Source organism: Prosopis cineraria, unplaced genomic scaffold (genome assembly GCF_029017545.1).
Source record: "Prosopis cineraria cultivar Desert tree isolate PC_DT_omini unplaced genomic scaffold, ASM2901754v1 PC8, whole genome shotgun sequence".
Lineage (NCBI taxonomy): Eukaryota > Viridiplantae > Streptophyta > Magnoliopsida > Fabales > Fabaceae > Prosopis > Prosopis cineraria.
Window position 1 is genome coordinate 27325506 of NW_026555339.1, and position 24659 is coordinate 27350164.

General features: G+C 34.5%; 1 protein-coding gene across 1 annotated transcript in view; it reads left to right on the forward strand.

Moving 5' to 3' along the window:
* The first annotated feature begins 3279 nt into the window (after positions 1-3279).
* Positions 3280-24659, forward strand: part of LOC129317815 (isoleucine--tRNA ligase, cytoplasmic-like) — a 29720-nt gene continuing 8340 nt past the window's right edge. Inside the window, exons 1-18 of the mRNA XM_054962205.1 lie at positions 3280-3961; positions 5030-5095; positions 5614-5757; positions 8115-8335; positions 8653-8818; positions 10246-10356; positions 12789-12886; positions 14145-14223; positions 15662-15820; positions 16466-16555; positions 16841-16974; positions 17468-17627; positions 17836-17919; positions 18059-18271; positions 19596-19721; positions 19876-20013; positions 20360-20463; positions 20593-20656. Coding sequence (XP_054818180.1) covers positions 3428-3961; positions 5030-5095; positions 5614-5757; positions 8115-8335; positions 8653-8818; positions 10246-10356; positions 12789-12886; positions 14145-14223; positions 15662-15820; positions 16466-16555; positions 16841-16974; positions 17468-17627; positions 17836-17919; positions 18059-18271; positions 19596-19721; positions 19876-20013; positions 20360-20463; positions 20593-20656 — 2691 coding nt within the window. The 5' untranslated portion in view covers positions 3280-3427. The remainder of the gene's footprint in view (positions 3962-5029; positions 5096-5613; positions 5758-8114; positions 8336-8652; positions 8819-10245; positions 10357-12788; positions 12887-14144; positions 14224-15661; positions 15821-16465; positions 16556-16840; positions 16975-17467; positions 17628-17835; positions 17920-18058; positions 18272-19595; positions 19722-19875; positions 20014-20359; positions 20464-20592; positions 20657-24659) is intronic.

Sequence of the window (24659 nt, forward strand, 5' to 3'; positions counted from 1 at the left end):
TTCTCCATTATGAACACAAGTTTTAATAGGTGATTGCTAGTATAGTACAAATCACAAGTTTAATTATGATACTTGTGAACTACTACAAGTATCTCACTACATGAATGAGTATCTTACACAAGAGAATAGCCTCTCTTGTTTTATAAAGAAATATCTTCTTTGTAGATAGACAAGGGAATATTACCCTTAAAAAAGAAGTTTAAGATTTTAATTAATCGATTAATTTGGGTTTGAAATCTGTTGATAAAATTGTCAGCTTTCGTATCCATTATCTATAAAATCCTTTAACAATTAAATTTCTTTTCAAATGGAATCTTAAGTTTTCACCATTAAATAAATAAACATTATTCAAAATAAGACTAAATCAGAGTTATAGAGTATATGAAAGTATGAGATATCAATCGTTTGGAAAACATTATAAAAAGGTTAAAAAAGGTCATTTCACAAAATTATGGGTCATTTATCGTGGCCAATAATGCATTCACCGTGATGAACTATGTTAAAGCTAATTTGGTCTACGTAATAGTCAGTGTTCTACACATAAATGATAGGGATAATTTGCTTTAAATTTCAAAGTTCAGAGTCTAGGATGCTACTCGCATAGTAATTTAGGGTCTGTAGTGCTAATTGAAAATAACACATTAGTAAGGGACCGCCACATCAACATTTTGACTAGGCCTCACTAAGTAAACAGTAATGGCATCAATGGTGAATTAACGATGAGATTTAATTTGTTATGAATTTAAAAATTTAATGTCTACTTTACACATTTTAAAAGTTCAAAATTCAGGGTACTGTTTGCGTAATATTCAAGATCTAGATTATTCATTAACCCTTTATTTTAAAAAGGCCTTTCCTAATGAGAATCATGAATAACAAAAGCCACGTAGTCTCTTGCAAAGCTATGTGACCAAAGTTTTTAGCTTAAAAATTTATAAGCCATAAAGGTGTAATTTCAAGCTTTTCATGAAAGTAAAAATATTTAAGGGGAAGCTATGCACTTTAATGTCTCCTATAAAATTCAATAGATTATAAGCTCTTCAAATAAGTATAAATTACATTTAGGTTTTATTTGATTCAATTTTGTGTTGTATAAAAATAAGTTGGCACAATGAATTAGTGTTTAAGCTTTATATTTTATAAGCTTCATTTGTTTATCTCAAATTAGTTTCATATAAATCGCTACATTTTATATAATTATTAATTGTGCATTAGGTAACTAGTCCACTTTCATATAAATCTCATATCATTTTCTATCATTTGTGCAGTATTGGAGTTGTTGAATCTGAGCTAAGTAAATTCAAGAACTAATTATTATATAAATTTATGGTGGTCTACTCAAATATTTTGTTTAATTATTTTTTGAAATATTAACACAATATACCTAACAATTCTATTTTACAAAGCTGGCTAATTGTGACTTTGCCTGGCCTTTCAATGGCATGGTGACCATGTTAGAGTTGGATAATACACAAGACAATGATGGAGTAATGGGATAATGTAAGGTATATTTAGTGAAAATCAACAATTTAATCAATTATGCTTTTTTAGGACTCACAACATGGTTTAATATTATGATTTACTAATCAAGAGTTTTCTTTTTTCTCCCCTAAGAATGATTAAGACTAATTAAATTATGTTTTTTGTTTGAATTAAAGAAAAAGAGATACAAGGATGACATTTATTATTTTGTGAGTTTCACATATATGACTTTCGTTTCTTTTTTTCTTTTAATTACTTCATCATATATCATATCAAGGGCCTCTAAATTTTATGTTTTAATTAGAGGTATTTAGTTTGGACTTGTCCCGATTAGCTCGGTATCATCTCGATCATATCGTGATGGGTCTTGTCCCAATCCAAAAATAATCGAGACGGGACTTTATGGGAGAGACGGGAAAGGGGCTCAGGATGGGACGGGACACAAGATTACCATCAGGACATCGCGTCCCGTCCCGAATATTATATATATTATTATTTTAAAATATATTAATTATATTGATATAATTTATACTTATATTAATTATATCAATTATAATTTTAATACTTGCAATTCTTATTTAAAACTAAAATTTTTTTATATTGATAATTTTAATGATATGAAGTAAATATGGTGATATCTTTCTTTATAATATATTAATTATATTAATATAATTTATTCTTATATCTGTCTATTTAATAATTTTTATTTATAACATATTTCTTGCTTTATTTTTAGAAGAGTAATTAGCTTAGTATATATCCACTAAAGTAGAAGAATAATGATTTGATGTTGTGCTTGACTTGCCTGTTATTGCTAATTTTATAGCATAAAGATCACTTATATTTGCTATTATAATGTGTAGTTATGATTAATATGATTCAATAATTGACTTTAAATTGTTGTGATTTATATACTTTTGTTGTTTTGATTTTAAACTTAATAAACTATATGATTTAAAATTTTAATGAACGTTATTATTCATATTTTTCTTCGATATTATCTCATTTATCAGAACGACGAGACGTCTTGACCTTGTCCCAGTCCCGTCTCGACTCCCAACGGGATGGGTCGACTTTTGATACGAGGTAGGACACGAGATTAAAATTCAATCCTAATCTTTTTTTCAGAACAGGTAAAGGACGGGGGTGTCTCAATCCCGTCTCGTCCTGTGAACATTCCTAGTTTTAATGTAAATGCTCTTATCCTAGAAAAGTTCCCCCAAGGCACAAGCAACAACCACAATGATCTGCTATATTATTTTTATTCAACTATTGTAATATTATTTTATTCAATCTAAGGTAAAGTTTGTTTAATGAAAAAAATTAAAACAATTATAGTGTGTTATGGCTTACCAAAAATAAACCATACATTAAGTACAACATGAGAGTTACATTCTATAAGCCATAACTTGTCACAAAGATATTCACTCACTCACTTAGTGTCCAAAGATAAAAAAGAAGAAGAAATAAATAGGCAAATTTCTCACTAATTACGTGCATCGTATGAAGCATTTTCTAGTTTCTTATATTCTGTTTCTTTTATTTGTTTATTCATTTGTAATCTTTTGGAGTGTAGACATATGAGCTTCCATGACTTTATATTGTTGAGGTTTTCAATATAATAAAATGTGATATTCAGAGCCCAAGTAAGAACATGAAAATAAGAAAGAATTAAAAAATTACATAGAGAAAAAAAACTGTATGTTGTTTTCTTTTCTTTTTTCTTTTTTCTTTTTCAATTTTTTTTAATAAACGAAACAACGTTTTGTCATGTTTGTTCCAACGACAACGCTTTTCCAGGTTTAAGCTAAATCACCCCGACTGCGCTTTCCGCTCAGAAAGAAGTTGGACTTTGGTGGCGGCTTAGCGTTCTTCTGAAGCACACAGTGTCAACGAAGAGTCCGCAGGTTCGTAGTAGCTCTGCGAGGACGACTTCGAGCCTGCGATGGACGACGTGTGCGAAGGTAAAGACTTTTCCTTCCCCAAACAAGAGGAGGAGATACTTGAGCTGTGGTCTGAAATCAATGCATTCGAGACCCAATTAGCTCGCTCCGCAAACAATCCTGAATACATTTTCTATGACGGCCCGCCCTTTGCGACGGGCCTCCCTCACTACGGCCACATACTTGCTGGCACCATCAAGGACATTGTCACTCGATACCAGACCATGACGGGTCATCATGTCACCCGACGCTTTGGCTGGGACTGTCACGGTTTGCCTGTGGAGAATGAGATTGACAAGAAGCTAGGGATTAAGAAGAGAGAAGATGTGTTGAAAATGGGAATTGATAAGTACAATGAGGAGTGTAGGAGTATTGTAACCCGTTATGTTGAGGAGTGGGAGAAGGTCATTACGCGCACCGGGCGATGGATTGATTTCAGAAACGATTACAAGACAATGGACCTCAAATTCATGGAGTCCGTTTGGTGGGTCTTTGCCCAGCTCTTCGAGAAGGGCCTTGTCTATAAAAGCTTCAAGGTGAGGTCTCGTTTTGTGTGGCACATGTATACATGGGGTAGTGATGATTTCTGTGGGATTCTTTCTCTTTAAATTAAGTTCATAGTTGGCTCTTTGTTTGCATTTTGAGTGCTTTGCGCACTGGCAATCTGTGAGCTCTGGGCTGGCATAAATGCACATTTGAAGTTAGGGAGCTGACAACTTTCTGGTGTTGGGGGATAGGAACAATATTGATCAGGTCTAGAAATATATCTGTTGAGAGTGGTTAAGTAACAAGTGCTTTACGTTTTTAATTGAAGATCCTAAGGATGTTCATTACAATTACAAATTTATGAAAAAAGAATTCAATAAGCGACAAAGTTTTATATCCTGTACATTTGATGATGTTCAGTATTTTAATGCACTAGCGAGATGTATTACTGCATAGCTTAAGTTGCTGAATTGCAAGTCTAATTTAACTAAATTGCAATTCCCTGTCAGGAGTAGGATTGTATGCCGATATACCTTTGAGATTGAGCGCAATGCATTTCAAAGTTATTGCTAAGTTGCTACTTTATTTCTTTTTGCATAACATTTTGCCAAATGCAACTAAGTGGTAGAGTGCTTTGCATTACACCAGTACAATGAATACAACATTCATTTGGATTTTCTTGGAGGTTTTAGTCAAGAGTAGCATTGTTTAATGGGTTAGTATGATCATTATTGTTTTAGAGTAAATCATTTACCTCTCACCGAACCTGCACTCACTTTCTTTCCAACTAAAAAGAAACCTCTACCTCTATTAACGTGATGGTTCTTTGAGGTTATCTTGTCTGCATTTTCTAGAAACTCCCAGTAGCCAAATTCAATGTTGTTCCAATAACCAAATGCTTATGAAAACTTAAAATATGGGAGGTGATAGTAATTTGTTCCTTTTTCTAATTTCTCATGCTTATGATGAATTGGAAGTTCTATGTTATATTTTGTTTCTAGCCTTCCTGGTTATGAGATGACCACTTAAGATCTTTTAATAAAATTTTTCTGTTGTATTTTTGCTCTTTTCATATTCACCAGCTAAGTTGAAGTGCTGCATTTCTGTTACTCTCTCAGGTCATGCCCTATAGCACTGGTTGCAAAACTCCACTATCTAATTTTGAGGCTGGTCAGAATTACAAGGTTTGCTATTTCATACTTTTGCATATTTTTATCATGTATATTGAATTATTTCTCTTGTAAGCTATTAATGTATATTTTTTAGTTCTGTTTTAAATATTACTAATTTAGTGAAGATATTGCCATTTCATTATCACTGATGGTGGCTAAAATTTGTCTCTGTACCCTCTTTTAAGATGACATATTATGGGCAGTTATTTCTCTTCATTAGAGATGCAATAATATCATCCCCCTAGCTAATAGCTTGAATTTTTCTAGGTAGTTCTTTGGCGTTTGATGCATCATCATCAAGTGTTTTCAAATTTTTTTAATTATTAATCTTTTTTCACATAAAGTTATAGTGGCTGTATGCTTTGTCTAGGCTTCAAACTAGTTTACTTTATGATTATGATAGGGGGACATGTCAACAACTCCATCTTTTGACAATTCTATATATATTGATTCAATTCATCTCTTTGTTTTATCAGATGATGTATATTTCTTTTAATTCTTGTTGTATGTATATTTTTTTATTTATCCAGGATGTACCTGATCCTGAAATGATGGTGGCATTTCCGGTGATTGGTGATCCACACAATGCATCATTTGTAGCTTGGACAACAACTCCATGGACTCTTCCAAGTAATCTTGCTCTTTGCGTCAATGCTAGCTTTACCTATGTGAAGGTCAGTTGACTTTGTTTGAGATAGATTATTTGGTTTCTTGTAATCCATCAACTGTTTCTTATTAACTTTCACAAGCTAGTTATCCACAAACACAACTTCCTACTGAAACAAGTAGATGACAAATAAATGATTGATGTCCCAAGCCCAAGTTTGGACTTGAATGGTGGAGTACTTTAACATAAATGAATACAGAGAAAGATGCCTGATAGAATTAGGCACATGATTACACCAGGTAATGCTTTTTGTTAGTTTACAGTTAAAGGTTGAACTAAAATATTCTTTGGCATTGTCAGTATGTAGAGTTTGAATTTTTGTGTGGAATTGAGTTTCAAACATGGTGTGCAATTGCTGGAAAATTGTAGGAACTTCAGATTTGGTTTTGAGAAGGTAGAATCGTGTGTGATCATCAATGAATGTGACAAACCAATGAGACTCGTTTGTCCTTGAGAGATGAGAAAGACCCCAGACATAACTATGAATAAGATTGAATGGGTGTGAGGGTGTACAAGAGCAAGAAGGGTAAGAGTTTCAAATGTGTTTGGCCAATGAATGCTAATCTCACAAGTGAAAGGAGATAAATATTTATTCATGAACCTTGGATACAACTTCTTAAAATAATCCATACTGATACGAGGTTGACTCAAACAAAAGAAACATAACAGGGCTTGGATAAGTGTGGATAGAGAGAGCAGACTTGGTAGCATGTTGCTGAATTTGAAAGGAATAAAGGTTGCCGTTCCTTTCACACCAGCCAAGCGTCCTTCCTGACCTCATAACCTGAAAAAGACAGCCATGGGAGCAAAAATTAACATCCACGTTACTGTGATTGATAAGCTTTCCGACAGAAAGTAAATTACAAGAAAATTTTGGGTCATGAAGAACATTTTCCAGGATAACATAAAAAGACAAACAATGGTGCCTATACTCACAATATCTTTTTTTTTTTTGGATACAACTCGCAATATCAACAGAAGAGGCATATGCAATTTTGACTGCCCATTTCTCTGTATAGGGTTTGAGGCTAGTAAGAAGAGAGATTTCACTTGTGATGTGGTCCATGGCACCCGAATTGACTATCCACATGTCAAAACAGTGATGTCCTGAGGGGCATGCATCAAAATTTTACTTGATTTTGTAGCTCCCTAACCTGCAGCGTTGCTCCCTTTTAGAGCCTTCTCCATGTCAATGTGAGTACGAAGTGTTTGAAGATGATCAACTTGCTCCTTAAGCTGGTGAAAATCAAGGGCAGCCTCATTGTCACCTTGTACAGCATAAACCTTGCTTTCTTTTCACTCTCGTCTTGTCATTTGTGACCAGGTATCCCTGGAGTGCCTAGGATGACCACCTTGTTTTGAATGGTTATCACCATGGGCTGCTACCATTGTAGAAAACTCACGGCCAAGAGAAGGAATCCAGTAGTGAAGCATTTGTGACTTTCCTAACATTTAATGATGGAGAAGACCTCGGGAATAGAGGGAAGTTGGGGAAGACTTAGAATTCTACTCTGAGCCTCTTCAGACTTTGGGTTTTAGCCAAGTGAAAATTTATACGCATTTTTTGTTTCAATCAACTTTTTCTTATATTTGCCATCCTCAAAATAGGATCAGAGATGAACCTTATAGAGATCAACCTACTACCACAATTGGTTTAGTGTGTTTTAATAGACAGTAACGGATGAAGTACCTTGTTTGAGCTCATGGAGGCATCCTTTTATCTCAAATAAGAGATTCATGTTAGTAGCAGAAGAATAGAGCTCCCTTGCCACCTCCCAAATATCATGTGCATTTTTATGTAGCTTAAAGTTCTTCCTTGTGTTGAGGCTCTTTGAATTGACCAACCAAGACATAACGTGGTTATTTTCATTACACCGGGCAGCATACTTAGCATCAGAGGGTTTGGGTGGAAGCACAGTCAATATACCCTTCTTGACCACAACCACAGATGAACGTCAAGAAAGATTGGACCATTGCAAATAATTGGCCCTGTCCAGTTTGTGATTGGTGATAAGAGACAAGAGATAGCCAGGGGCAGGAGAGGAAAAAAATCAAAACATGGTCATTGTACTTTATAGTATAATTTATAGAGGGGAAGACTAGAAGAGAAGTTATTCGTGTTATTGGATGAAACATTTAGAATGATTAAGAAAGATCAAAACATGGTCATTGTACTTTATGGTATAATTTATTTGAGTTGTAAGTTGTGTTGCTGCTTATTTTCATTGAGTTATTTTGTCATTGACTATTATTGTCTATGTTACATGCATCATAGATATATTGCTTGCACAATCCTTTACCTTTCTTGTTCTCTCTGACGTGCTTTGCTAATTGACAACTAGTTTTTGGATCAACATAATTCAGGTTCGCAATAAATTTTCGGGTAAAGTTTATATTGTTGCTGAATCACGTCTGATTTCACTCCCTATGGAGAAACCCAAAGAAGCTGTCACTAACGGATCAATTGGTGGCTCCAAAAAAGCAATAGCAAAGCCCAACGGGTCATCAAGTGGAAAGACAGAAAATTTTTTGGATTTTTTTGAAGTGCTTGAGAAATTCTCAGGGGCTTCACTAGTAGGAAAGAAGTGAGCAGTCTTCCATCAGCATTTTTCTTTTGTTTTTGAACTAACCTCCTGACAGTTTACTTGCGCTCATGCATTTGTCAGGTTCTTTTTTTTTTTTTTGGGCAGGTGTTGGAGTCAATTTTTTGATGTATTTAAATAGCTTTTTTTCCTTCTAATTCATTACATATTCCGATGCCTAATCTATCCATATCTCTATAGTCATATAGATTGACCTTCAAATTAATGATCTTATATTTTCTCTTTTGATACTTATGAAATGACATCATTGCAAATTGGATCTTGTTGAGTATTTAAATTCTCTAGTACATATTCTGCAGGTATGAACCACTATTCAATTACTTCATGGAGTTAGCTGGTACTGCTTTTAAAGTTGTTGCAGACGGTTATGTTACTGATGACAGTGGTACTGGCATTGTCCATTGCGCTCCTGCTTTTGGTGAAGACGATTTCCGTGTTTGCATGGATAATAAAATTCTTAGTAAGGTTTGTATTCTGATGCACATAAAATCTATGAAAGCCTTTGTCTATTTTCACTGGAACTGTTGAATGAAAGAGTTATGGTTCTATGCTGTTTGGTGTTTGAACTGAGATTGTAAATTTATGGCTGTGGTGTGTCATTGTTCATTTTGGTGGTATTTGTGGAGTTTATTTATTATTTATTTAACTTTTTGAGGACATCTGTTCATTTGGCTATTGTTGGCTTTTATTGATGTCGTTTAGGAGTTTTTGAGTGGCTGTTATAAATTTGGAAGTCTAGATATTTATAGGGGCTTTAAGGGTTGTCTTGGTTTCCCCCTTTTCTTCAGACTCAATGTCCAATTCCATGAGCTTCAATGAAATTCTATCTACTTGGCTGTTTGATGCATTCAAACTGTAGATTTTGTTTTGTTTCAGATACTATTTTGTTTTCACTAATTTTGTATGCTATCGCTACCCTGTCAATATTTGGCAGACATCATTAGGAATTCACCCAGCAAATCTGTAATTGCTCCTTGTTTCAATATGCCCTTGTGATGTAAAACAGCAAGGGAAGGGGGAGGAGAAACTAGAGAGAAGTTTGAGGGAGAGACTGCAAATGGATACCAAACCGTATTTAATTCATCATCAAAGAGGTCTAATAGTTAAGGAGAAAAGAAAGGAATGCAACACCATCCCTTATTCTACCAAGTGAAAAAACCTAAGGGCATTTATAGAGCCCTAAGTACAATTATTTAAAATAATAATAAAAAATTAAAAATCTCCTAATCCTCAATGAGATAATCCTAGGTAAGATAGAAAGATATGGTAGTGGGATATCTATAATTCCTAATTCAAGCTAAATTTATTGATAAAATAATGTAAATCCTAAGAATTTAAAATAAAGATAACTAATAAACCATAAAATTAATCTAATTAAATCCTATGTTTTCCTACTCCTAGCAGGAGGCTTCCATTTTCCATCGCCTAGAACCCATCGTGCTTAAACCTTCCTACTGAATATGCTTTTCACACCACCCAGACAAGCCACTAGATTGAGTTTAAAGCCTTGTCTTTGCCTACTAATTAACCTTCCATTAATGTAAAACAATATTTTATTCTACAATAGTTTTGCCTTTAATTCACTGTCTAAACTTCAGTTTCCTATCTGTTCAATATTAATCCCTTTGTGATTTTTCATAATGCTTTTGATAACCTGAACCAACCTATCACTCATCATGCTTGTGGTTATCTTGTTGCCTTTTCTTGAATTATTCTCTTTCCTTGTACCTAGTGATGATTGTTCCATGTTGTTTCATTCTCCATTCTCTATTTATCTGTCATGTCCTTTTTTCAAGTAGTTAAGGTCGTCTTAACATAATTTCTTCTGTTATTTTTTTTTTTTAAGTTTTTATATAACCTTTGTACCATTACACTCACGTTTGTCTCTATAGGAGAACCTAACCGTTGCTGTTGATGATGATGGTTGCTTTACTTCCAAAATTACTGACTTCAGTGGCCGCTATATCAAAGATGCTGATAAGGATATTGTTGAAGCTGTGAAGGTGTGTTCTATACATGAAAACTTATTAATTATATGAAGTAAAAAATTGTTTTGTGCATCTAAACTTGTTATGGCCTATAATTCTATTTTTGAATTATGTATGCTGCTTTCAAATTTGTGATATTGGTTTAGGTTATTTCATAACACATTGAATGATATGTTTTCATTCCAAATAGTCTGCTACTAGTGATGGAACTAACTTATTCTGATGAATATGGGGATTCATTTAACATATCCATTCTTGTTCAGCTTCAAAATTTAGTTTGAGTGGAATGAGCAAGGAAGAAGAAATAACGGAAATAATTGGCATGTTGGAAGATAAAATGAAAGGAACAAAAAAAAAAAAAACTGGGAGCTAAGATATTGACAACAAAGCTCTCTTATCCATTGACCAGAAAAGAAAAATGCTCTCTTATCCCCTTATATAGTAGGAACACCCTAGATTACCCTTGTTCTTTGAAATGTAGTTGAATGGGCAGCCTTATGCCAATTGCATATATGAGCTGGTCATCTTCAAATGATATCTGGCGTTCACAATTAGAACTCTCTCTTCTAGTTAAATCACATATACTACAGGTTATTATGCTGGATTTCTCACTACTATATCTACCCTTACCAAAAATGTAACTATAAATTGCCCAAGTCTGAAAGGCCATGTTCATTCTATCCTACCAAAACCCTTGAACCTAACAAACAACAAGCCTTCACCCATTAATTGAGATTGGCTACACAGGTTGCATTATATCATGGTGCTTATCATTCACAAAGAGATGTTGTTAGATAATTTCATTGAATATTCTTATTGATAGAGCACAATGGCGTCTTGCAATCCATGTAGCTGACCCCACCTAGTGGGATAAAGGCTTGTTGTTGTTGTTGTTGTTGTATTCTTATTGATCTCCTACATCTCTTGGGTAAATCTCAGCAGCATAGCTAGGGGGTTTCTTTGCACATGTCCAAAGCTAACCAACATAAATTGCCTCAAATTGAGGACAAAACCAATGATGTACAAAAATGCCCTAACAGTGTATTATATATGTTGGCTACAGGGCATCACGAAAACACACGACGGATTTGGAACTGTTGAAGCACCTTCTTTGGCGACATGTCCTAAGAAAGTGCTTTTGTGGCTATTGATTCTTTTATAAATTAGGAATTATAGACAAATGTAGAAAATAAATTTTTAAATAAGATTAGGATTTGTCATTTTTTGATGTGCCTTATCTTATAATGTCTTATTCCAATAGTTAGTAATTAATATTTTAAAATTGATTTTATTCTCATGTATATTAAATTTTCTTACCATTATTTTGCATTATGTAATGCGTCCTCTGGGAATTTTTTAAAAGCTTTTGGTAATTAGAATTTGTGTAGCCAATGTAATTAGTTACTAATCAAGCAACACTTTTGGCTTGCTAGTTGTCGCTTCCTCTCTTCCCTTACTTGTATACATTCGCTCTTTTGTTATGTTTGCTATTGGTCCTGTATTATACTGCTAATGGTTTATAAAGAAAACTATAATAAAACCCATATCACTGTCGAATATGGCACTCCTGATATCCCTGCCACATTGTTGAGGCAAGTGAAAAATATCAAAATCTAATAACAAAAGCAGGCGCACATGTTGATGAAGCACATTACTTTCAAGATTTTTGGGTCACTGTAGTTTTTGATATTATCTTTTGTGGTGTTTTTATTGTTCCTAACCTCTGCTTCATTGTGCCTGAGGAGTGTCAAGGAGTAGTCAAAAACCTGTCCGACATCTTAACTTGTAAATCTTCATGAGGCTGAGCGAAGCTTACATGCTGAAATATATTTCCCTTATGTAGATTAAAAGGAAACTCAAATTTCCCTTTTAATTAACAATATTTCTAAAAACTTAATAAATGATAGAGCACAATAGTGTCATATAATCTATATAGTCAACCCCACCTAGTGAGATAAGGCTTGTTGTTATTGTTGTTGTTGTTGTAAATTGAAAGGAAACTCAAATTTGGAACTATTTCCTAACAAGTAAATATCTCTTAATCTAATTCAAAATTAAAGGAGATCAATCAGATCAAAATTGCATAAATGGCCAGTTGCAGTGATTTTAAAGGAGGAAATATATGATTTTAGAGTGTTAACTCTGAAGAAGATTTAAAAAATTAGTGGATGAACTGTGATGTGAAGGCATGCATATTTGGCTGCAGCTCTCTTCATTGATTCTTTGCTTTATTTAAGCTTTTCCCTTCATGAATGCTTGGGATTTGGGAAGATTCACTATGGAAGACTATTTATGAATTATTGTTATAATTCCCTCCAGCTTTTAGCAATTGCAGAGTTTGACACTATGTGATGGGTGTTGGTTTTAAAGCATTGAGAGTCAGTGTTGTTTTTCTTACAGCTTTGCTTATTAGGGTACTTATTTTTATTCTTGTTTCATAATTTTAGGCAAATGGTAGGCTGATTAAGTTGGGTACCTTTACACATTCTTATCCATTCTGCTGGAGATCTGGAACACCTCTAATTTACAGAGCTGTTCCCAGCTGGTAAGCATGTTTCATCAAAATTTCCTTTTCCTCACTTATTTGCAGAGCTATAGCAGTCATCTTTGCTTGCAATAATTTCATTTGCTGTTGAATCTGCAACATATCATTAATTTTATTCCTTTTGATTTTGAGCATCATAGTCTGAAATATGAAAATACTTGAATGTAATGGAATGATTTTTACAATGGCTTTGTAGCCTAGTGGCATGCAAGTAACCTTTAGCCATTAGTGCTTCCCCCTTTAATTCCACCACTCCCAATGAAAAAAAAGAAAGAAAGAAAGAAAAAAGAATGAATTTCACCACGTAATACAAAGAGCTGCAAAAATATAACAAAATCCTCTACTTCTGAGATAAAGGTTAAAATGGGCAGCAATCAAATGCTTAATTAAATAGAATAGCTTACTACTCTATGAAAGGAAAAACGGTTGGAGAGATGTTGAATTTCCTTATGTGATGAAATTGACTCACAAACATGTTACCCAAAAAAAAAAAAATTAGAAATCAACTCAAATGTCGGGAATCGCCAAGCGTTCACCATGACCCCCCTGAGAGAAAAAAAGATGGAAATATGTTAATTATTGCCAGGTGTTCACCATGACCCCCTTGAGAGAAAAAAGATGGAAATATGTTTATTAATGCCAACTTGCATCCAAATTCTTCAATAATTATTACTCATGCTTTTGTTAGTATAATAGTGACTTGAGTTTTTGTGAAGGAGTAAGATAGGTAAAGGACTTGAGAGTTTGCCCCTGCATAATTAGGTCTATCCACAATTTTTCTAGAGTAATAAAGGTATAGGAAGAATAGTTGGCATGGCACCTATCTAGGAAATGGTAGAAAATTGTTTGAAGTGGTTTAGACATGTGCAAAGAAGTCCGATGGAGGTGCCAGTGAGGTGGGTTGAGCATGTCTTTAGCTCAAGCAAGAGAGGTAGAGGAAGACAAAGAAGATACTTAAGGAAAGGAAGTTATCGAACAAGACTTGTTGATGAATGATATATTAAGAGTTGATTATTGATAGAGTACACTGGTGTCATATTATCTATGTAGTTGGTTGACTTCACTTAGTGGCATAAGGCTTCTTGTTGCTGGTGAACATTCTCTTTTATGAGGCTGCCTGATCTCATCTGCTGTAATTCTCCCTTTCTAATAATTTTTTTTTAATTTTCTAATGTTGACTTAGCTAATCTTGTTTATTTTTGGATAATAATTTGGTATGCCCGCTTCAGTGTTGAAACTTTATTTCTGTTCATACAAGGTTTGTTCAAGTGGAGAAGTTGAAAGAGAAATTGTTGGAAAATAACAAGCAGACTTATTGGGTTCCAGATTTTGTAAAGGTGAAGCCTCTTGCTCAACAAATGATGTTTTTATAATGTTTCCCCTTTGTTTCAGGTTTATCATGGAGAGGGCTTTTTCTTTTATTTATTGTTATAATATAACAAATGATGTATTATAACAAATTGAAAAAAATTTAAACTATTATGCGTGCAGAGTGATAAGAAACAGAGAGGGTACGAGACAAAAGAGAATTGAACTGAAGTCTTGTTCACATTAACGATGGAAATTGAAATACATGCTAGCCTTAACTATTCATAGGCTTTTGTTTATAACTATTCCTAACAGTCTTGTTAACATCTGCATCATTTCTGATATTACAATATACATTTCAGAGAGAGGAAAAAGACTTTCTTTTCAGTTATTCATTATAATTAGATGATTAGATAACTAGGTAAATTAGATAATTAGATAAATATGTCAAAAAGGGAATATGATTTTTCCCCCCGCCTGAATTATTCAAAATTATGCCTGTTCTAGTATCGGAGAGCAAGGTTGACTCTCTAAAAAGGGTAAAGAGCCATTGGGAATAATAAGCATTTACATGAAGGCTGCAGAAAGACGGAGGGGGAAGGAATCTGCTATATTTGTTAGCATTAAATGGTCGATTCATGTCAGATCGCCTGGGTCAAGCTAGAGGGAAATAAATGTCCAGATCCTACAAATTCCCATAGTTATAGGGATTTAATAGGTGGAACTGAGGAAGTTAGAACTTTGCGGCAATGTGTGGCATTTGTCTGTCATGGTTTGGAATGTTTGGCTAAAAGGGAATGCTCATAATTAAGTGTTTTATCCCATATTTAGGCCTTTTGGTAAAGAAGTTAGTTTGGGATTGTTCAGTGGTATTTTGCTCATAGCTTTTTCAAGGGGGCGTCACTTTTAAATATGCAAAGGAATTTGGAAGCTTTGCAGAAGATCATTGTTTCAAACTTCTACTCTCACATACTGGAAACCATGTGGAAGAATTGCCTATGTTATTTTTGGTGTTAGATACCACCTATTGGGATAACGCTTGTTGTTGTTATTTGTTGTTATTTTTGCCATTAGACCTCTTGCCTTGGAGGAATCCTTTCCTTATTTGTATCTCTTCTCTTTTGTATATAATTCTTTTATCATAAAATAAGATTGCATCATATAGTATCATTCAATTGGTCCATAATAATTCGTAATTTATTACATACATAAATAAAATCTGTATATATTCATAGCTGGTCCCAAGTCTTGATTAAGGAGGAGGGTTTTGTTAGGCCATCAACAACCAATGTAAATATATGTTGTGTCTCTCATGGCATGGATTATATACTTAAATACATTAAATAGAATGATGTCTTTTTTTTTGGTGACAAATAGGGCAATATCTTCTATTGCAACTGATTGAACTGAATTATATAGTAGAAGTATTGATTTTGTGAGTGTTTATAATATTCCTCCTTAATACAGGAAAAGCGGTTTCACAATTGGCTGGAAAATGCAAGAGATTGGGCAATTAGTCGCAGTAGATTTTGGGGGACCCCTCTTCCGATATGGATGAGTGAGGATGAAGAAGAAAAGGTTGTCATGGATTCTGTTGCAAAACTTGAAAAGCTTTCTGGTGTAAAGGTTAGAATTGTTCTCTACTTCTTTGAGACAGCAATGTTCTTGTTATTGTGAGTTTTTTTTTTTTTTTTCTAATTTGGTTCGCATGTTAGGGTTTATTCTTGTGAAAGAATTTTATCTTCACATAAGTTACATGTTTTCTTGTTTAGATGTACAATGACTACTTTCTTATATATATTGTGATGGAGACTTAATAGTATGGAACACCAAGTCCCACATGAGTAGTATGGAATGCTCAATGGGCTTTTTAAGTGGGTTGGTTTTTCCACTTCAACAACTAGTTTTTAGGTTAAGTTTCCTCATCCTACTTAGGTACTCATCAATTGGTATTAAAGACATGTTGTTGGCAGTTTTGGAGAGAGCTACCCACGGAGTGTTCTAACTAGTAGGAGGCTGAGTTAAGTGCCACGGGGTGCAACTACTAGGATGTTGGCTTTCTATGAAGGGCCAATTGATAGAGACTTGATAGTATGAGATACTAAATTTTACATTGAGTAGTATGGGATGCTAAATAGGTTTTTTGAGTGGGTTGATTCTCCCACCTCAACAACTAGCTTTTGGGATAGGGTTCCCTATCCCACTTAGGTACCCATCATATTGTTTTATAAATTTTTAATATTAACTGTATTGTTTTAATGATTATTGCAGATCTTTGATCTTCATCGGCACAACATTGATCATATTACTATTCCATCTAAACGTGGTCAAGAATATGGCGTGCTTCGACGGGTTGATGATGTGAGAAACTAAGAATGCTAATTTATGGTTTATTAGTTGTGATGCTGTACTATTTTCTTGTGATTTTGTGGTTTTCTTTTTCAGTTTTCAAATGTAATATATTTGGTGATGCTAATGAAATTGTCCTTTCACAATTTTCAACCAAATCCTAATAAAACTGTATAAATTTAGCATTATAAATTGCATGTCAATGATAGAGACATCCAATATCTTATATCCAATTTGATGCACTGTTCTTTGTTATTGTTCAGTTGCTTGTTACAGACCAGTTGTTTTAATTTTCAGGTTTTTGACTGCTGGTTTGAGAGTGGGTCCATGCCATATGCATATATCCATTATCCTTTTGAAAATGTAGAGCTGTTTGAGAAGAACTTTCCTGGACACTTTGTGGCTGAAGGACTAGATCAAACCCGTGGATGGTCAGTTTCGTTATTTCATGTATTCTTGTTTTTTAATTAATTAATAGGGGCCTGTTCTGTTTGTTATTGTTGTGTTGTGAATCTTTTTCTTTTTTCCCCCTTAAATGGAATTTCAATCTTGTTTCATTTATACCTAAAGAAGCCCTTGATTTCAAGACTTCATTGTGTTGGCTTTCTGAGCTCTACTATAGGTTCTGCCATTTACTTGTTACTTGGCACATTACAGGAAGCATCTTCAGACAATAATCTGTTATTGCCAATAATAGAATTGTTTATCCCTGCTTGTGTAACGGGTTGCATATTTTTCATGCTGTTGAGCATGAATGGTCAAACGTATTTCATCTTTCACACATTTTTATCTTTTGATGTCTGTAATGAGGCATTCCATGGCTGAACTTTCCCAGGTTCTGTAGTGCTTTGCCCCCTGCATGGTACCCTTATTTCTTAAGTGAAATCATTTGTCTATTTTCATTTTCTTCATTTCATTGTGCAGGTTTTATACCCTTATGGTGCTGGCTACTGCTTTATTTGGGAAGCCTGCCTTTAGGAATTTGATTTGCAATGGACTTGTCCTTGCTGAAGATGGGAAAAAAATGAGTAAAAGCTTGAAAAACTATCCCTCACCAATGGAAGTCATTAATGATTATGGAGCAGTAAGATAGTCATGATCGCTTTTTTGTTCCCCACTCCCAACCCAAAAACAATACTTTAATAATTTATTTTTAGTTTAATTATTTGTGATATTACATGTAACATCAAGATTCTTATTTTGCCTTCTTTTTAAGTGATGGGAAAGCAACTTCTTTGTTATGTTTTTTTTAATCTTATGTGCTTTATCATGTTTTCTCATTGCTCGTCCAGGATGCATTGCGACTGTACCTTATAAACTCTCCTGTTGTACGTGCTGAGACTCTGCGTTTCAAGAAGGAAGGGGTTTATGGAGTTGTCAGTATTATCCAGCTGTTAATTGATTTTCATTAACTTTCTTTGTTGTCTTCCATTTAATTTTATTCATATTGAATTCGTTTTATTTGATTCTGCTTATCATTGGCCTTTTTATTTGTATTCTGTTGAGCTGTTCCAGGTTAGAGATGTTTTCCTACCTTGGTATAATGCATACAGGTTCCTCGTTCAAAATACGAAGAGACTTGAAATAGAGGGGCTGGCACCTTTTGTTCCCATTGATCAGTCTACACTTCAGAAGTCATCTAATGTTCTTGATCAATGGATCAACTCAGCCACGCAGAGCCTTGTTCATTTTGTCCGCCAAGAAATGGATGGTTACAGACTTTACACGGTTAGTTGTGTTTCTGCAATCTACTCTTCTTTATTTCTGCCACATGCGTTGTGATATAAAATAATAATGGATTTTATTTATTTAGATGTTGAAGATATGTCATGGTTATCCATTTCATTGCTGCTGCTTTTCTTTTACATGCTGTCAATATGAGAAAAAGTGTTGAGTTTGATGTGCTTGCCATTTGTTAAGCATGCGATGGTGCATTGTTTGAGTGCCTACTTGAAAAGATTTTAAACGTGGGCAATGAAGTCGAGACTAAATGTGGACAGCTCATGGTTTCTTGATAATTCATGAATGTTAATTTTTGGGGTAAAGACAAGTAAAAATAAATAAATAAATAACATAATCAGATGATCAGATGATTGCGAAGTGCATTCAAAATGCTTAAAAAACAGAAAGACTGAGAATGAACAAAGCCTGAAATGATGCTTGGGCTTTTTTTTCTTTGCTGGACATTTTGAAACCATTGTTAGCAAAGCATTGGCAAACTAGGTTTTGCTATGGAATTGGATTGGGATGTATTTGAACTGTAACTTACTGTGGAAACCATTTTAAAATGTATGTTATAGGTACTTCGTACACGATATTTCTGCATGTTATTACTTCAGAACTTGAAGTAAATTTGGCTAGTGAATAGCTTATAATCTTTAGGGTTAAGATTCATTTTTGCCCCTCAATTTTACCTAAAGGGTCATTAGGGACCCTAATGGGTTAATTCTGTCCTTTAAAGTTAAATATTCCTTCCTTCATGACCCTGATGTTAAAAACATTTAACATCCATTAGTCATCAGCAGGTCCCACAATTTTTAAAATATTTTTTATCAGGTTAGGAGTCATTTTTGCCTCTCAACTTTTGTTCAAAAAGTTAGTGGACACTATCACCTCAAATATTTTACAATAAAATATAATGTAGGGCCGACTAACAGTCAATTAATGGTGAGAAAATGATAAGGTGATGAGGGAGAGAATCTTTAAAGTTGACGAATAAAATTGACCTATGTTGAGTTTGGGCTCCTCAGTAACCTTTTGGGTAAAGATGAGGGACAAAAATGACCCTTAACTCTAATCTTTATGCAATTAATTCTGGACTTCAAATGAATTATATTTGGTCCATTGAAGAGCTTTCAGTAACTAGGTCTTGCTTGGTCATTTTCATTAATCTCTAGTTGCCATGAGCAAAATTGTTCTTCATGTATGTGTGTGATCTGTTCCCACTGTTTATTAATTTGCTGCAGTTCTTTTCTCTAGATGTGAAATATGTTTATCGTGTTATGCTTTAAATTCACTAAAGCATTACCATCTTATTGAAAAATTCTTGTAGGTGGTTCCATATCTGCTTAAGTTTCTTGACAACCTTACAAATATTTATGTGCGGTTCAACCGCAAGAGACTAAAAGGTCGTACTGGAGAAGATGACTGCCAGACAGCACTCTCGACTCTTTACAATGTATGTCTGTGGTATCGTTTATCTTTATCATGTCTACCAATAGTCTAGGCACTTTCTGTTATGCACTCAATAATTTCTGGGCATTTAGATCCTTCAAGTGATAATTTCATAAGCCAGTTGAACAATCAATTTAAAATCATGTGAATTATGCCAGGTTCTTTTGTTGGCCTGTAAAGTAATGGCTCCATTTACGCCCTTCTTCACTGAGGTACTTTATCAAAATATGCGTAAAGTCTGCAGTGGATCAGAGGAAAGTATACATTATTGCGGTTTTCCTCAAGAAGAAGGAAAGGTATGTTCCATGAGTTAACTTATTCCAAGTCTAGTTACGAGAAAAAATTGAACCAAAATTAGTATTTTTCTAATTTTAATTTTATAAAAAATGTTATCTACATAAAAAAGCTGATTCTAGTTTATTGGTTGAACTAGTTAGTTTGGTCTGGTTTTGTGAACAATGGTAGAAATGAACGGTTTAATTGGATCATTTGTGGAGCATTGATTCTCTTGGAAGCTGACAAGAGAAGAACCCTACTATTTGGGTTCCGCAGCTTTTCTGTTCTGGCTTTAGCTGTCTTTATTACATAGAAATCATGCAATAAATTGCATGACCTCTATATTTCTGCATGATCATGTCATAGAGGGAGGAACGAATTGAACAAAGTGTTTCAAGGATGATGATTATAATTGATCTTGCTCGGAACATCCGTGAGCGTCATAACAAGCCTCTTAAAACACCACTGAGGTATGTCACCTTCCACAGTTACATAGATGTTTTTCTGTAGCACTTGCTGTGGCCCCACTGCCTCCCCCCAAACACACAGAATATCTCTATTTTAAGCAAGGACCTTAAACATACTCCTGTTTACCACAGGGAAATGGTGATTGTCCATCCTGATGCTGATTTTCTCGAGGACATAGCTGGAAAGCTGAGAGAGGTATATGCATAATGTTATAAGTAGCTTTTGTTTTGCTTTTTGTGCTTTGGTTATCTATTTGGGATTCTGTTGTTAATTGTTCTGATAGTTGCAAGCCTAATAAAGTTCACTACGAAGGACATTTATAGATGTTTGCTGGTGGATTCCTTTTTCAACAACAAAGTTCCGGAAATTTGAATTGATATATTCAATTCCATTGTCACTACGAAGGACATTTATAGAAGTTTGAAATTGATTTTGAACAAAGATATAGAAGTTCTTAAAAATAGCAAAAACTTCAGATTTATCTTTTATTAAAAAAGCCATGTTAAAAGAGTATGATCATTAATAAAAGTGATAAACCACCTCAGCTTAGAATTAGTTTCAATCTTAGAAGGACCCCAAACATCACTGTGGATTGAAGAAAAAGGTTTGATGGGAGTATAAGAAGTAGGAGGGAAAGAAGTACAAGTTTGCTTGATAAATGGCTATTGTATTTTCTTTGATAGAGTATGTCCGCCAGGCTGATTCCCAAATTTCTTGTGCAAAATTTGCAAGCAAGTAATTTTCACTAATTTCTAGATTCATAGAATGAACCAGCCATGTCATCACCATATTGTTTTCTACACACCAAGTTTCATACTTGGGATCACCAACAGCTGGTGCTTTTGGGTTGCTAGTGAGGTAGTGTTCCTTGTTTCGTCCACGCACAAACATAAGGATACTTCTTGACAATTGTAAATAATTGTTCCCATTAAGAGAAGAAATCTGAGACTGAATCATTGTTGGCTGTGCCTCGAGGAGACATGCTGTGATCTCCGACTTTCTTAGTGGAGGTTTTGGCGGACTCCCTGTCAGCAGCAAGTACTCTAGGGCCACCACTCAGTGCTGCTTTGTACACCACAAGTGCCACAGCTCTGATACTATGTGAGTTTGTGACTGAAATTCTGTATGTTTCTCATCATAGGTAGCAATACATATAGGAGAGAAGAGATATGATGTGATCAAAGTGTATCTCCTCAAAATACAAGGAATAAAATCTAAAAGAATAAAACATAATAATAAGTTGATTTATTCTAATCCCTAATAATCTGCTAACTACTAGTAATTAGATCTAGGGTTAGGTTTAGTAGATTGATGGGCCCATGAAAGTCCACCCAAGAGGGGGGTGAATTGGGCTTTATAAACATTTGGCAAATGATAATTAAAATAAGAAGAGTTTAGAGAGATATCATCAAACACAGAGAAGATAAAGGAAGATAAGCTTACACAAATATTTATCCTGGTTCAGCTCCAACCACTTGAGCGTATATCCAGTCCTCAACTTTTACTTGAGATTTTTCCACTAATTTTATCAAGATTAATCTGGGCTCTTCATAGCCTTAGTACAATCCCAAACTTCAACTAAAGTCTGAATTACTCCCTCTTTCAAAAGTAATGAGATAACTCACTTCAACTCCCTGAGTCTAAGTTGCTCTGTTATGAGTCAGAAAAACAGAGGCAAACAAAGTGTGTTCAAAAGTGAACAACAATTGTTGAATACTCTCGCTTAGAGTTGATATATAATCAATGAAGCTCACTGGAAATAATTATAATTCAGAAAGTTGGTGAACAATAAATATGAATGACTTGAGTTTGCTTGTATTCGTTTGTGTCTCCTTCGTCTTCATAAATATTTGCATTTATAGTTAAAGCTCGTAAAGGATTTGTTACACTCATGGATATAGCCGTTAGAGTCAACGGCTTCTTTTCTCTGAGATGTCTGAGCAATTGCTAAACTAAGACAATGGAACAGCGCTTTTCAGCGAAGCTTTCTCTGTTATGGCATGTAAGCAAAGTAACACCACTTTTCATTAAATGTTCTGACAAGGTATGTGAGATACTATTTCGGAAGAGTAAAGCTATTTAGGAATAAGGATTTTGTGAATAATATCAATCTAAGCTCAACTTATCCTAAGAATGTGTTTAGTATGATTCTTGAAGGATTATATTATCATTAAAGCACTCGGAATGTGAAAGAAAGGATTCAAAAGCGATTACGAAGAACCCTTGTTTTTCTTGCGTAAAATAGAGTAAGAGTATGTCCATTTATTTTGGAACAAATGAGGCTATTCTAGAATAGCGAAGAACAATCTGAATGAAAAAGCTAAGAGATTATTTCGGAGTAGAGAACATGTATTGGAAGAGAATTACGAGGCGTTGATCTGAAAATTTTATTTGGGAATAAGAAGAGCCATAGATCAAAACGCTATTCCGGAATAAGGATAGCTATTCAGAAATAGGCTATTCCTGAATAAGTAAAAGAGATGATACTTGAGAATAAGGAAGGTTAACTTAGGAATAAGCTATTTTCGGAATAAGGACCATTGAGCCAAAAAACAATAAAGGCACTCAAATGTTGAAATTTTGATTCTAAGAACACTTGAGACACCTTCTAAGCAAAACAAGAGGTCCTTAAGAGATTAAGATTAAGTCAAATATTTAATCTTTAGCGAGAAACACAATGTATGAGGATTGAAGAAGACTTTATGTGTTTCTTGCCTATTTGGGAATAAGGTAGATATTCAGGAATAATGAGTTCTAAGAGAAAGATATACGAGAAACAGAAATTTAAATCCAAGTTGATTAATTTCCTTTCAAGCCATTATTTCTTGACTATTAAACTTGTCAAACACGAACCTTTCTTATTTTGTAATCATCAAAGCTAGGATTCAACAACCCAAAGTCTATGGGCCAATGGGCCTACTTTCAACAAAAGCCTAGCTAGATTCAAGGCTTCATATTTCTTCTTGTGGCATATTTCACATTGCGCCACATAGTCCTAGACATCTTTCTTCATTTTGTTCCAATGGACTATTTGTAGAGAGTCGCTTGTAGGTCTTCAAGTAGCCTAAATGTCCTCCGTTTAATGAATCATGAAATTCCTTTTGGAGTTCCCTAGTTTTTGGAGAAATTCAAGGTAGCACTAATCTCCCTTCAAAGCAAAGAGCTCGCTTTTGTATAGTATACCCTTTTGGCACTTCTTTCCCTTTTATCAACCATTGCATTAAGGCTCTCAAATTATTATCCTTTAAAAATTCAGATTCAAGCTCTGCCATTCCTTCGTACTGCCATAGTGATACAGCTCTCATTTCAAGCTCAATATGCTCCTGGAGAGTGTGTCCACTACCCTATTCTCTTTTCTAGTCTTGTAGTGTATATAGAATTTGTACCCCATTAGTTTGGATACCCATTTCTTCTTGTCAGGGGCTATGATTCTCTATTTCAACAAGTATTTTAGGGCTCTTTGCTATGTTTTTATAACAAATGGTTGATTGGATATGTAATGCTGCCGCTTCTTCATATCTAGCACCATGGCCATGAGCTCTCTCATAGACTGAGCTTTGTTGTTGCCTTTTTGACAGCTTCTAGTTGAAATAAGCAATGGGGCACCCTCTTTGCATCAGCACAACTTCAACTCCCTTACTAAAGGCATTGGCTTCTATCTCAAATGGTTGTTCAAAGTCTAGCATAGCAAGCACAGTACAAGAAGAGTAGTCATTGCTGTTTTGAGTTCTTTGATTGCCTTCTAAGCCTTCTCATCCCATTGAAAAGAATCTTTTTTTTTTTTTAGCTACTGGGTCAAGGGTGTTACAATTCTTCCTTATCCCTTCACAAACTTTCTATAATATCCTATTAACCCAAGGAGTCCTTTGAGAGCCTTCACATTTTTGGGTTCTAGCCATTGCACCATGGCTAAGATCTTAGGAGGATCAGCTTTCATTCTCCCAACAGAAATAATTTGCCCCAAATGCTCGAGTCTGTCCCCCCACACACTTCTTGGGATTCACCACTAATTTATGCTGTCTTAGCAACCCCAATACCTTTCACAGATGCTCTTTCTGTGATTCCCTATCTCTACTATACACAAGTATATTATTAAAAAAAAAAATACTGAAATAAACTTTCTCAAAAATTCTCTAAATATGTCATTCATAAGAGATTGAAAGTTGAAGGAGCATTTGTCAAACTGAAGGGCATAACC